The sequence below is a fragment of the Glycine max genome, chromosome 9, assembly GCF_000004515.6.
Source record: "Glycine max cultivar Williams 82 chromosome 9, Glycine_max_v4.0, whole genome shotgun sequence".
In the NCBI taxonomy this organism is placed as follows: Eukaryota; Viridiplantae; Streptophyta; class Magnoliopsida; order Fabales; family Fabaceae; genus Glycine; species Glycine max.
In genome coordinates, this window is record NC_038245.2 from 43,458,318 (window position 1) to 43,473,862 (window position 15,545).

Here is a 15,545-nt window from a genome sequence, read left to right on the forward strand (position 1 = left end):
AGATAGTGCTGTGACTGACGAAGGTGACTTGATTCACTTCGCTCTCTTAGCAGATGCAGAGCCAGTCAACTTCACTGAAGCATTGAAGATTAGTGAGTGGAGAGCAGCAATGGAAGATGAGTTGAGATCAATTGAAAGGAACCATACTTGGGATCTTGTTCAATTGCCTAAGAACAAGAAACCAATAAGTGTAAAATGGGTATTCAAGTTGAAATTGGATCCTGAGGGCAGAATTGTGAAGCACAAGGCTAGGCTTGTGGCTAGAGGTTTCTTGCAGAAACAAGGAGTTGATTATACAGAGATCTTTGCACCAGTTGCAAGGCACGAAACTGTGAGAGTGATTGTCTCTCTAGCAAGCAATAAGGGGTGGAGTTTGACACATCTTGATGTAAAATCTGCATTTTTGAATGGGGCACTAGAAGAAACTGTGTTTGTGACTCAACCTCCTGGCTTTGAGTTAGAAGGCAAGGAGGAAATGGTATACAAGTTGAACAAGGCGCTCTATGGGCTCAAACAAGCACCAAGAGCATGGAATAGGAGAATTGATGCATATCTTGCTCAACTTGGCTTCAAAAGGTGTGTGGTAGAACATGGAGTTTATGTCATGTTGAAGGAGGATAACAAGGTGTTAATGGTGTGCCTATACGTTGATGATTTACTAGTGACTGGTAATCATACAACATAGATTGATAATTTCACTTCACTCATGATGAGTGAATTTGAAATGACTAACTTAGGGAAATTGTCATATTTCCTTGGGTTAGAATTCTTGTGGACTGAATATGGGATTGTCATGCATCAAAGGAAATATGCTGGTGAAATTCTGAAGAGATTTGGGATGGAGGATTGCAATGTTGCAATCACACCGGCAGAAACAAACCAGAAGCTTGAAGACAAGCCTGAGGAAGAAGGTGTTGATCCAACTGGTTACAAACAGTTGGTAGGCTCACTGAGATACCTCTGCAATAGCAGACCAGATATCTGTTATGCCGTAGGCGTGCTGAGTAAATTCATGAATAGGCCAAAGAAATCTCATTTCTTGGCTGCCAAGAGGGTTCTAAGGTATGTGAAGGGAACTATGCAGTATGGTGTGATGTTTCCAAGTAGTGTTGATGGTGCTGAGATGAAATTGATTGGTTACTCAGATGCGGATTGGTGTGGGGACAGGACAGATAGGAGAAGCACATCTGGTTACTTGTTCAAATTTGGTGAAGCTGCTGTGTCTTGGAGCTCAAAGAAACAACCAGTTACTGCTCTCTCAAGCTGTGAGGCAGAGTATATATCTGGTTCCTTTGCTGCTTGTCAAGCAATTTGGTTGAAATCACTGCTTGATGAGTTGAAATGTGAAGTACAGATGCCACTGTCATTACTGATAGATAATAAATCAGCAATTAGTCTTGCTAAAAACCCAGTCTCACATGGGCGTAGCAAGCACATCGAAACAAGGTTTCATTTCATCAGAGAACAAGTGAATAATGGAGTTCTGAAATTGATTTACTGTCCCACTGAAGATCAGTTAGCAGACCTGCTAACCAAGGCTGTTAAACCAGACAGATTCATAAAGCTAAGGGAAGAGATTGGAGTCATTTGTTTTGAAGATTTGAATTAAGGGGAAGTGTTGTATTTTTGGGTAATTCAAATAAAGTCACATGGTGCTAGTAGCACCTGATAGCATCACAGATAGATATTAATTGATATAATGCATTTCAGTTTATATACTATTTTTCTGTTTTGAGTTTGTTATAGGTTTTCTGTTTTGAGTTTGTTATAGGTGTAACAGAATTACACCTGGAGTCATAGAATATATACTTCAGAAAATGAGCTGTAACGATAATCAATTCATTCATCAATAAAGATTCAGTTCCTCTCAATTCTTCTCAACCTTCTTCTCTCTGTTGGTGAGTGATGGATTCCAATTGAATCCAACAACCATCAAGTCAATACTTTATTTGATTATCAATTGTGTTTCCTTTTTCTTAGCAGCTCAGCGGATGGCATGGATTGTGTTTCTTATTGGGCAGTTGCATTCGTATGAGAAAGCAAAACTAGTACTCTAGAATGAAAGATAAAACCTCTTGACTTAAGAATTGAATAATGCCAATGGTTTAATATAAATATAAGGAGGATATATTATTAATGAAGAAACCACTCAACCAAGTGACCAACAACCATACAATTATAACTTTGACACAATCCACAAAGGGACGAAACCTTTTGATTTTATTAAAAGCAAGCGATGGATATAATCTCCTTCAATCCCGAAAGCTGCTGGATCTATCTACAAGGCTGCTTCGAAAGACCAGTTAAGAATGTCATGTGTTTCAACCAAGTCACCAGTGGAGGCAGAGAAACCAACTCTGATCCATTCGGGCAAAACATTCCTCAAATCAACAATAGTAGAGACAGTGGCATTCCTATTGTCAGGGTAACCCACAAACACACTCAAGCTCTTGGACTCGGAGTTATAGTTCAGGCTCGCATGTGCTACAGCGTTATCAGGTTCAAGTTCACTAGGCCATGGCACAGTTGCCACTGACTTAATAGAGTCAACATCAATTCCAACATGAGGAGACTGGTTTGGTGAATTGGGGTCCCAATCATTGGTGAAACTATCAAACTCAATAGCCACTATTTGGTTTTTGGAAGGGTCCAGTGCAGTTTCCGGGTTGAAAAGTCCAAGATACCCTCCACTTGAATTTTTGGGGAAGTTAAGGTTGGCTGGTGCAAGAAAGAAGGCAAAGCCATCACCACGAAGGGTTGAACCCTTAGGGTTCACGACAAAGGAGAAGCCAGAGCTGAAGTCAGCGAGTTCTCCGTTGTTTTTGTTCCAGAGGTGTATCGGTGTGACATGCAATGCTCTTCCAACACTGTGTGGGACCGGTTTGCCAAGTTGGTCGGTGTTGGTTAGCCTTAGTGCCCCACCAGATACTGAGGCATTGCCCAACAAAAATACGTTTGGGTCATCTTTGTCGAAAAAACCGAAGCCGAAGCCAACGGTTTCGTATGCTGACATTGGGGATGGGGGTTGTTGTGAATTGACACTATGTTGTAGCAAGAGGAAAGGGATGAGGAATTTTATAAGGGGACTTAGAGATTGAAGGAGGTTAGGTTTTGAGTTGGAGAAAGCCATTGTGTGATGATAGATGCAGGAAGTAATGTGAGAACTGAGGTTATATATAGGTCTCTTTGGCCAGCTAAGAAAACAAATTAGAATAGAATTGCCGAATAATACGGCATGCAGCTCGCATAATATGGTAAGTTTAATTAATTATTGTTGCCGTTTGCCAACTAATTATGGTGGAAAATCCAAAGGAATTCTACAAAAGTTTGAATATACAAGTCCAAAACATGATGGTCAGCAAAACTTTGGATATCTCTCTGCACTGAAAATGATCAGGTTATAAAATAAAGATTTGAATATATTAGAATATACTCTGGGTATTGGTGAGAAATATATTTGCAAAATGCATGAAAGCTAGTCATCATTGGCCATTACAACAAAAACAAAATAGAAGTCATAAGTATATATAGTGTCAAACATATATTATATTTGTAACACCTTGTTTATGTGGTTATATTTAACTTGTATCTTTCAACTTAGAAATTTTTTGCCATCTGTAAACTAGTTACGTTATATTATTATACCCGTACAGTACATTCCATCATATATTTTGATACAATATGCAAATCCTATGCTACCGATGCATGGATGAAGGATGTAAATGGGATCAGAAAAATTATCGTGTTAAATCGTTGTACTATATTCAAGGCCCCTTTGTGATCTTATATTTAAAATTGAAAAATTATAAACACACAATAACCTTTTTTTATCTCTTTTTTTTTTCATGATTTCATCACATTCATCAATTATATCTTCTTTTTTTATCTTTTCTCTTTTTATTGGTTACTCTCCTCTTTCCACACAGTCCACACCAGAATGGGATAGACATTTGTCACGACTCTTTAAGGACGAAGCCGTTTACACGATATTTTACGGGTTGGCAAAAATCATTCATAAATTATTTAAGTAATATTATTTCAACTCAAAAGTATATGGATGTACTCCTTATTAACCAAAAAAATCCGTGCGCGAAAGCAAAATTTCATCTCTAATAGAAGACTAGATAAATTAGTAATTTTTTAGACTAATATTATTTCAACTATGAAGTTTTTAAGTAATTTTTTTCTTTCTTTCTATGTTCATTCATTTTATTTTACATTTTTATTTTTTTCTCTATTTTTCTCTCTCTCTATTATAGAGTTTATTTGAGAAGGGTTTTTTTTATATAGCTAGTAACATTACTTTTTGGCATACATTAATTGTTTGAAACAAACCAAATCTCTCCAATAATTAATTCAAGGACAAAAAGAGATGTCCAAAAACATCATGACAAACATATCTCGGACTAATTAATTAACCTTGATTATTTATTTTTCATAGGAAATCTTCCTCGCTCTTTTCGCCTATGCTTGACAGGCCAAACTATGTAATTTCCCTAGTTTGGCCAAATGTATGCTGTTTAATTATTTTCCTAAAACATCCTTCAAAACTCAAGGGCCTATAAATAGCTACATTCTTCCCTCGTTCTAAGCATCATCATTCACAACAACAACATAATGGCCAACCATGCAGCTCAAAACCCTTTATCTGTTTTCCTTACGACCTTCCTCTTGCTAATCACCAGCGCCAAATCAGACTTATTTTCCTTTAACATACCACGTTTTGAGCCAGGTGCTTTAAACATACTACTCGATGGTAGTGCCAAGACAACAGGTGGAGTGCTACAACTCACCAAAAAGGACAAAAGCGGCAACCCAACCCAACACAGCGTTGGCCTCTCTGCATTCTATGCAGCACTTCATCTCTCCGACGCAAAAACCGGGAGAGTCGCAAACTTCGCCACCGAGTTCTCCTTCGTCGTGAACACAAAGGGTGCACCACTCCACGGCGACGGCTTCACCTTCTATCTTGCATCACTCGACTTTGATTTCCCAGACAACTCAAGTGGTGGCTTCTTCGGACTCTTCAACAAAAAAACAGCCTTCAACACTTCTTTAAACCAAGTTGTTGCTGTTGAGTTTGATAGTTTTGCAAACGAATGGGACCCTAACTTTCCACAGTCTGATTCTCCTCACATAGGAATTGACATCAATTCCATTAGGTCCGTGGCAACTGCGCCATGGCCACTTGATATTCAACCACAAGGGTCAATAGGAAAGGCACGCATAAGCTATCAATCTTCCTCCAAAATATTGAGTGTCTCCGTGGCTTATCCAAATAGTCCTGTGAATCTGAATGCCACTGTTTTATCGTATCCTGTTAACTTAGGGGCTGTTCTGCCTGAATGGGTCCTATTCGGTTTCACTGCTTCTACCGGTGACTTGGTTGAGACGCATGACATTCTTTCATGGTCTTTCAATTCCTTCTTGTAGAGCATGCAGCACATGTGGGAGAAGAGAAGAGAATAAAGTGCATGTTGATAGAATGATTGAAAGTCTCTTTTATGGTTTGATGGATGTTGTTAGCTAGTTGTTACTGTTGTGATGTTTCTGTCTCCGGTTTGCCAAATAAGGGTTGGTTTGAAATTATGAATAATACTTGTTTGCATTTTTGCATGGCCGCTACTAATATCAATACTTTCCGTTCATGTTACATCAATATCTGTTTTTGCCTATCTATTTTTTTTGTCTTTTCGGTGTTAGGAGTATTAAGAAGAGGGGATTGAGAATAATAGTAACTACTAACTAGGTTTGATATTGCACAAGTCAATTCAATTTGTTTATAAGCAAAAAGGATAAATTAAATTCACGAAAGTTTCTAAAAATTATGTAATCTAACATTCTTTCTCAAATTCATGATGCATGTATCAATAGGAAACATCAAAAGTTTGTTAGTCAAGAAATGAATGCATTGAGTGAAATGTGCTTTTAATAAACAAGTAAGCAATTTGCAAAGAAGAAAAAGTGTAAGATAAGGTGCTGAAAGTAAAAATGTTTCTTGGGCACCCTTTAGGTGTATATACCTTAAGAGAGGTAGAAAGAGAGAAAAAATAAATAGTTGATAAGATTAATGATATGATGTGATGTTGAGCAAATGTCACTACTAAAAGTGATGTTGAGCGAAATGTCAATCAATCTCAATGTGTTTTATTCATTTGTGGATAATTGATTTGCACAACAATTATGTTATCATAGAGTTGGGCTAGAAAAAGTGATGTCTACATCAGCAAAATAAATGCAACCAAACTATTTCTTCAACAATGGATGCTATGACATGACACAACTAGAAAGAATAATTTTAACATCGTCTCTTTAACATCAATTTTGATAAAAAAAAGTCAATGTTAATAAAAGCGCGGTAACATATTTGTAAATTACATGAGTTCGTTAACATCGATTTTTCAAAGATTGATATTATGTTTTAATGTTAACATCAATTTTTCAAAAAGTGATGTTATGTTTTGATGTTAATGTTGGTTTTCATAAAAATGGACATTGGTTTTCCCATATTAAATGTTCCACCCTCTTCTTGTGCTCACTTTTATCCAGTGTCACTCTCATCTCATCTTTGAACCCTTATTTCCAAACCTTGCGACTCCAAACCTCACGTGTCGCAAGCTTAACTCCTTCACCGACTTCTCTAAAATCTCCTCCTTTGACGACCTCGGCTTCATCATTTGCGGCTCAATGGGCCACATTGCTGTCGACGTCATGATCGTCCTCTCCCAGTCCGGCTTCTAAGTCAACTACCTCATCTTCATTTCCACTACCCTCGCTTTCCTCTCCAACAACAATACCACACCACTTCTTTTAGGTTTCACTCCTAAAATTTCTTGGATGTTTTTGTTTTTGTTAAGAACAAGCCCCATTTGAAAGTATTTGGGGGTTTGTCGGTGTTTTTCTATGACATAGGTGTGGCAGTGTATGCTTTTGAAGGAATTGGAATGGTTTTACCTTTGGAAACTAAGGTGAAGGATAAGCAGAGGTTCGGTAGGGTTTTGGGTTTGGGGATGAGTTCGATTTCAGTGTTGTTTGATTTATTTGGGGGTTTAAGGTACTTAGCTTTTGGGGGAAGAAACTAAGGATATTATTACCACTAATTTGGGGCCTCGGGTGATTAGTGTGTTGGTTCAGTTGGGGTCTGGGATGAACCTGGTGAATGAGGTGATGGAGAGACGGTTCTACGGGTCAAGGTATTGCTTGTGGCCGAGGTGGGTGATGGAGTTGGTCATAAGCTTGGTGGCGCTTTTGGTGCCCAATTTTTGTGGATTTTTTGTCCCTTGTGGAAGCAATTCTAACATATATCGTATATTAGGATAATAATGTGTTGTTGTTGTATTATAGAAGTCAATAAAATTCATATACCAATTTGTAATTGGATGAAAGTGTGAACAATCTTGATTAATTTGTTTTTTTGCTCCAAACACAATTGTTATATATTCTCACTTTTGACATAATTTTGTTCCTGCAGAGAGTTTCCTATAAAAATGGGAAGGCTTTAAGCTTTAAATATGGTAGCAAACAGTTCAAAAAGAAAGGGGGCCTGGCAGCTAGAACTGCCACAAGCAATGTGTTCCGTAGTGCTGGTTACAAGTTTATTGACGGATAGGAATTCAGTCGCATAGTATATTATAATCCGTCGTTGGAAATGCATAAAAAGTTGTGTCACTTTGTGATTGTATTAACTACTGATCCTTGTGTGCCTATAGTTTTATCGCAACTAACGTCGCTATCTCCTAATTATGGACATATTTGTTTTCGGTGTCTAAATCAGTCACTAAACATATTTTGGGATTAAATTGTTTCGTCGCTAGATTCAGTGGCTATTTGGGTTTTTTTCCATTAGTGCGTGTAAAAGCAAGTTAATCACTGCATATCTCTCAATAACCTTATAAAAATATGTATATATATTTAACTAGTGAAATAAAATTAACCATATTTTTATAGTTAATCCCTTTTTTGGAAGGTGGAAAAAATGAGTGGAAGATAATCTTTATTCAAATTTTAATCCAATTCCTTTTATGGAAACCCGAAATAGAAAACATCACATCAGTAACAACACCCATCAAACTATAAAGGAGCATCGATCATTCTCTCAACATGCATGCAATTTATTCTTTTCTCTTCTCCCGCATGTGCTCTACAAGAAGGAATTGAAAGACCATGAAAGAATGTCATGCGTTTCAACCAAGTCACCGGTGGCTCCAGAGAAACCGATTAGGACCCATTCTGACAGAACAGCCCCTAAGTTAACGGGATACGATAACACAGTGGGTTTTAATTTGACAGGACTATTTGGATAATCCACCGACACACTCAATATTTTGGAGGAAGATTGATAGCTTATTTGTGCCTTTCCTATTGATCCTTGTGGTTGAATATCAAGTGGCCATGGCGCAGTTGCCACAGACCTAATGGAGTTGATGTCAATTCCTATGTGAGGAGAATCAGACTCCGGAAAATTAGGGTCCCATTCATTTGCAAAGCTATCAAACTCAACAGCAACCACTTGGTTTAGGGAAGTGTTGAAGGCTGTTTTTTTGTTGAAGAGTCCGAGGAAGCCACCACTTGACTTGTCCGGGAATTCATAATCGATTGATGCAAGAAAGAAGGTGAAGCCGTCGCCGTGGAGTGGCGCACCCTTTGTGTTCACGACGAAGGAAAACTCGGTGGCGAAGTCCGCGACTCTACCGGTTCTTCGGTCGGAGAGATGAAGTGGTCCAAAGTATGCTGAGAGGCCAACGCTGTGTTGAGTAGGGTTTCCGCTTTGGTCCTTTTTGGTGAGTTGTAGCACTCCACCTGTTGTCTTGGCATCATCACCGACTAGTATGTTTCTAACACCAGGCTCAAAACTTGGGAAGTTGAAAGAAAATGAGTCTGATTTGGAGCTGGTAATTAGCAAGAGGAAGGTCATAAGGAAAACAGATATAGGGTTTTGAGCTGCATGGTTGGCCATTGTGTTGTTGTTGTTGTTGTGAATGATGATGCTTAGAACGTGGGAAGAATGTAGCTATTTATAGGCCTTTGGGTTTTGAAGGATGTTTTGGAAAATAATTAAACAATGCATTTGGCCAAAGTAGGCAGGGAAATTACATAGTTTGAGCTTCGTCAAACGTAGGCGAAAAGAGCGAGGAAGATTTCCTATGAAAAATAAAGGACCAAGTTTAGTCCGAAATATATATGTCTGTCTATATGTTATTGGACATCTCTTTTTGTCGTTGAAATTGAGAGATTTGGTTTGTTTAAAACAATGTATGACATTTTATTTTCAATGAATGAGATACAGCTCATTAGCTAGACTATAGTGGTCAGCTTTAAATTATAATTATGCGGCCAATTAAACGAGTTACTATACCTTGTTATGAACTAAATAACTAATAAAATATAATGCATGAATTGGTTGATTTTTTCACTATACATGTGGAAGAAATGGGTCATTAATCATCATTAGCCCATTTATATAAGATAAACCCATTAGTTCCAGTTATTTTTAGAAAATCCAGCCGGCTATTAGTAATCAGGCCCTGGTCTGCTGTCTACTGTTTCGTGACAACAGCTAATTAGCTGCACAAATCAGTAGATTGTAAATACACCAATTTTCTTTTTGATAAAAAAAGATCCCCTCTGCTCAAAATAAGTTCGACTAGATATTTTGGACATCATTTTTTGTCCTTAATTACGAGTGGTTGAGTTTCTTTCAAATAATGTATGCCTTTCTTTTAGAGATTAACAAACGACGATATTTTAAATGAATAAGATGCAGTTAATTTAAGTGGCATTGTAAATAACGAGAAAATTGTTCATCTACTTTACCACTATTTTTAAATTTTAAAAAATATATAAACAAATTAAAGAGAATAATAAATATTTTATCTTATTGAATGAGAAAAAAAACTAAAGAGATGAGATTTTCAGAATTAATGAAAAACTATGAAAATAAATTATTTATTTCAATAAAAACAAATTATTTAATGAATATGTATTAAATTTTAAAATATAAAAGTGAAATCCAATGATCAGGATTATTATAAAAATAAAGCATGGTTTAGTTAAAATGTTATCTTTAATTTGATATAGTGTATCCAAATTTAAATAAATAATTAAAATTAAATAAATCTAAGTAATTAGTATTGTTTATATATAAGGAATGAAATTACAAATAGAAAATTATATATACCATAACAGAAAAAAATTAACAATGTAGCATCATAAGGAAGAAAATAGTATATACTCTTATTTGAAAGTGAGACGTAAAATTTATAATATAAAAATAAACTAAAACAATTAAACAAAATCTTTATCGACTTCTATCCTGTTATCAACAGATAAAATTAACTCTTTCATTCGTAGTTTTTTTTTTCTTTTTTTCAAGTTTCATTCATAAATTAATTAAGTTTTTGAGCAAACTGGTGGACAAAAATGGGGTCCTTGTTAGCCCTTATAAGACCCATTAATTTCAATTATTTATAAGTAGTCCAGCCCGTTAATTATCCATTTAGTGGAAAATCACATACCCAATATATGTTCCTGGTGATGACTTTTGTGATTGGACCTATTTTTTCATTATTTAAAGCCCTTTTCCCCTTTATGATAAAAAAAAAAAGGATCCAAGTCCAAAGATAAGGTATACAACAAATTGAAGTAATGTTGCTGAATAATAAGATATATTACTATATACTGTGGTGGAGCCCTAATGATTCTATTCAACTAAGGTCAGATTCTGTAGTGGAGCCATATTAATACAGTTCACAATGTCTTTTGCCCGTGATTATACAAAAGGAAAAGCAAAGGGAAGTTGCCAAGTTTGTTCTTCAATCCCTCAAAATTCTAATTAATCAATTGATCACCAAAGGAAAAGCAAAGGGAAGTTAACAGAAGCAGGACCAAAATGGTCACTTATCTTTTTCCCTTAAATTTTTTATATTTCCAACCCCCTTTTTGATGTTGATCGAAGTCCAAAGCAGTTCATCACCCAGATGCAGATATTGATCGAAGTCAATTAACATCTCAGTACCAAGAGCTTAGGGTATGGACGTAGCATGGTTGGAGTAAAATCACCCTTATAATGCATCAGTACATAATATTATTTCTATTGAGAATACTATGGGGCCTTGATCCAAGAATCCAACCACTTATATCTCTTAAAAATACTAGCAGTGTCATTGAATTAGGTATGCATTTAATACATCTTATCACTTTGGTGGGGTTATTACCGACTTGTGCATAATACTAATGCATTTTACTATAGTATCCCTTTATTCCCACCCATTCATGCTGGGAATTTTAGTAGTTTCGAAACCTTGGTCGACATTCAGAGATTTCAAACGAGTAACAGACTTTAGATCCTTGATACGTCCATTCTAAAACCACCATCCAACTAGAACAGGGCACACATTGACACACACATATAGTATTTATAAACATTTGTAGAGTATCAAATAGTTTAATAAAACATCAAAGAAGATAAGCAATTTCATAGAGAGGAACAAATTCATCATCTCCTCCCTTATGGATGCCAACTGCTATTGCATCTCCTTCCACAAATGCTTAAAACTACACCCACTGTTGTGCCTATATCTCGATCCTCATTTTTTTTTCCTCTTGTAAGTGTAACTATTGTTGGGCCTGAACAATGCTTGTGCATGTTCGCCGAATAATTATTTGATATAAACACCACATCTAACTCCTTAAACATGACCAAGATTTCCTTAAAAGAAAAACATGGCCAAGATGATTCGGTATCCCTGTCATCATGAAGAGAGACATATTTCGGAACGTACTCTTTAGACCAATATTTTGTTTTTACATTCTGAAATGTTAAAATTTAAATGTTTTCTGGAAAGTACATTCCAAAATAAGATGGTCTTCCTATAAAGAAAATGATGATTAGGAAAACAAAAGCACTGGCTTTCGGTCTTCATCCAATCATTCCATGCTAAAAAACATAAAGAAAAATCCTTTTTTCTCACTCTAAAATCGTGAGTTGGAAATGTTGTATTTTTCAGAGTTAAAGGGTTCTAGAGGAACAAAACTATGTTGTATCACACTATCTTACCTATTAAATTAATTTTCAGTAAACAATTGTAGAATGACAATGTGAAAAGCGCTTTTTTATACCAGTGATGGTCACAAAATTCTCTTGGAGTTGATTTTTTAAATTATTATACAGTGATAAATGCTTTCGTCATAGAAAATATTATTTCTATGGTGATGAATTAATGACGGCTGTAATAAATTGAAATACAGTCACAAAATTGCCTTAGTAACACATTTTTAAATTATTAGTGACGAACATGTTAGTGTACACTATCATCATAGTGATGGCTTAGTATTCATTCTTTTTTGTTTAATTTACATTTGAAGTTAAAAGTATAACTTTTTTTATGGATCAATATTAGTTGTTAGATTTTATTAGTGAAAGAGATTCAAAATCAAATTTCTTCCTCTTTCATTTTCTTTTCAACCAAAGTGAACTTTATAACTCTTAAATTAAACAAACCTAAAATTGAAAGAGTTTTGTTTTGATGAAAGTCAAATATATCGACTCCCATAGACAAGTAAAACTAAAAACATAACTAGTTGTCAAGCTGGTCTGCTAGCTAGTAAATCCTTTTTAACCCACTTCATGTAAATATCTTTAGCCATCACAATCATATATTTAGGTTGTGGGTGTGGCATAGTTTCTTGCGCACGTCTTTTGCTAGCTTTTGGATTGCAATGAAAGGCAGAGAATTAGTGAACAAACAACATTCAACATGAATGCTAGCTAGCTAGGTTTTTGAAAGGAAACACAGATGCCTTCATCTTCGTGGTTCACTTCTACAAATGGCTACTTTTGAGAATCATGTTGATGAACAGTACACGTAAATTGATGATAGATATGGCTCACAAATGAGAATCATAATTGGACAGGAGAAGGGACATAAAATATTCATATGCAACTTACGAGAAAAAATTGATGTCGTCGTTCTCTGAGTGCCACAAATTTGACGAGGGTCAGAAGTATACTTACAAAGATAAAAATGCTAACATTAACATGTGTACTTAGAGTATTAATTAAGAAATTAAAACTAAGAAGAAATATTTTTATTAAAATATGTAAAATTATATTATCTATAATTTTTTATATTATACTGTAATTTTTATAATAAATATATATTTTTTTAATTTTTTAACTACTATCCTAAAAATACAAGTTAACAAGACGCACTTATAAAGATTAAGTTTCATGTGCTTCACTGATTACATGCCGCTAATTTCTTCACAAAAAGAAGTACTTACAAATTGGCACGATGACCAGTAAAAGCAGCATTTTCCAAAGCTGGAATAATTTTTAAACATGGAGTTAAAGTCTACTATCTTGCTAATTGGATTCCGTACACATAGCTGATCATTGACACTTGGCTAAATTCCTTAATAAGAGCACTCAACTTGCGCTAATCGATCCCGTAGTACACGTTACTTTAATTAATCGATGCCATCTTAAAAAATCCGGCCAGATCGAATCTTATTGGTGAATGAAATCGTGTTCACTGTTCACGTGGGTTCAACATATCTATATATCGAAAGATGGATATATTTGGAGACAAAGACCAAGCTTTAAGACCATTTGCACTTTACCTGGTCACTTTAAGCACTACAAATTGTACTATACTGTAGCCAAATCGAGTATTTTTGAACCGTTTTAAAGTTACTAGGGACCTAAAAACCATGAAGTATGTTTCTAAGTATAGTAGCGCGTGGGGATGTCCCAGCTTGTGACTCAACCATTTACGGGTCGCGCAAACAATGGTACGATTTTGCTCACCCTTGGTCTGAGCTCGACACTCGCGTGCGAAGGCTTCCCTCGATTGGCGAATAATGTTCTATGAACTGTTTCGTATGTGTGTGTTAGTTCGCTCAGTCACTTGAACTGGCAGTTTTTTTTTTATTATTATACTACTAGTTCTGCTACTGCATATTCCTGCCTAAGAACTAAGAAGACTTTCTTATATAAGTTAGGTTAAATTATAATTTTAGTTTTTTAATTATTTATGTTTTAGGATTTAACTTGATTCTTTGAGTTTAAGACTCCTTTTAGTACTTAAATTGATCTTTTCGTTAGTTTTTACTAATGGTATCAATTTTGATTGGTGGAAAATGTTTGATAGACACTCAATGTGCTATCAACACCTAGAGAGAAAAAAAAAAAGAAAAAATGATAGTTATGACATACCATTTATGATGTGATAGGAAGAAAGAAGAAAAAAATAAGTGTTAATAGGATGTTTAAAATAAAAGATTATTTGTGTATCATTATTCTTAATTGACCTAACATGTCATCAAGTTGACCAAGTTAGTACGATAAACTAATGGAATGACCAATCTAGTGTGATAAACTAATTTCTCTCTTTGCAAATACAGAGTGTGAGATGTGTCCTGTTGTGTGATGTTCACGAGAAGAAAGATTCTGGTGATTCGCATGGTGGTTTATAATGCTCCACAATTAAAGATCATAGTGGTGGCAACTATATAGACTTTGGCAATCAAGTCAAAAAATGTTTGAAAAAATAAGGAATGAGTCAAGTTGTTTGTACACTTAAGAGGGGTCATATATTTAGGTGCATTTGGCGGAAGAAGTTGTTGGGTTCGTTAAGTATCATTTGTGAGGTGATCACATGGTTAGATGTGCTTGGGTATTTGATTGCTTAAGTTCATGTGTTACATCTATTTCAATAATTTCATGTTAGGTGTAGACATGGTTATTAAACTCTAGTTTTAAATCGAAAAATCGTACAATTTTATGAGTCTGTGTGCCCCTAAAGAGCTAAATCGCACACAAGATCATTTTCTGACAGATTCGGAGTAAATTCGGTAGAATCAGATCAAATTCGGAAGAACTTGAAGATGATGGAGATAAAGATAATAGTGACAATGGTAATACTGGATATGATTTAATTAAAGAATTGATGTACATTTGAATTATTTCTATATTTTTTAAATGCTTTTATTTTAAGAACTTATGTTTTGTGTTATATGAATTTATATTTGATTGGGTGTGAACTATGTTAGTTTATTGAATTATTGTTAAAGTTTATTATTTTGATTTATTTTAATTAGGTTGAAATATTTAGTTATGATTTATATGCAGGGATATTGATATATTTTTTATATTAAATAAAATCTTACGAGTTCACGTAAAATCGCGAGTTTGGCAACATTAAGTGTAGATATGGGTTATAGTTGTTGAACTCAGTACTCTTAAGGAAATTTTTATTCGTTGAAGTCATTTGAATGTTTCAACTTGGGATAAATAAGGAAAGTTAATATAACCTTCATAATAGTTACTCTCAAGTTAATATTATTTTAATTAAGAATTACTTATTTAAGAGTTAAAATAAATATTACCTCCATAACAATTCCCCAAGTCATAAATGTTATTTTAATTAAGCAAAGTTGAATTAAGAGTTAAAATGAATATTACTTCTATAACAGTTGTGACTCACATGATATTCGAGTGTTCCACAATTAATTGAAGATCATAGTAGTGATCATGACAACTACAT

The 15,545-nt window shown here is 35.0% G+C and overlaps 3 protein-coding genes across 3 annotated transcripts; 1 reads left to right on the top strand and 2 right to left on the bottom strand.

The window, feature by feature from the left end:
- Window positions 1-2,278: 2,278 nt before the first annotated feature.
- LOC100802694 (lectin 9) lies at window positions 2,279-3,013 on the bottom strand. Its single transcript, XM_003533380.4, has one exon. The coding sequence runs from the start codon at window positions 3,011-3,013 to the stop codon at window positions 2,279-2,281; it is 735 nt and encodes a 244-aa protein (XP_003533428.1).
- A 1,604-nt stretch (window positions 3,014-4,617) lies between these two features.
- On the top strand, window positions 4,618-5,433 carry LOC100803215 (lectin 5). Its single transcript, XM_003533381.1, has one exon. It carries the CDS (start codon window positions 4,618-4,620, stop codon window positions 5,431-5,433), a length of 816 nt encoding a protein of 271 aa, XP_003533429.1.
- Window positions 5,434-8,140: 2,707 nt separating this feature from the next.
- LOC100804280 (lectin 5) lies at window positions 8,141-8,956 on the bottom strand. Its single transcript, XM_026123939.1, has one exon. The coding sequence runs from the start codon at window positions 8,954-8,956 to the stop codon at window positions 8,141-8,143; it is 816 nt and encodes a 271-aa protein (XP_025979724.1).
- Between the last annotated feature and the right edge of the window lie 6,589 nt (window positions 8,957-15,545).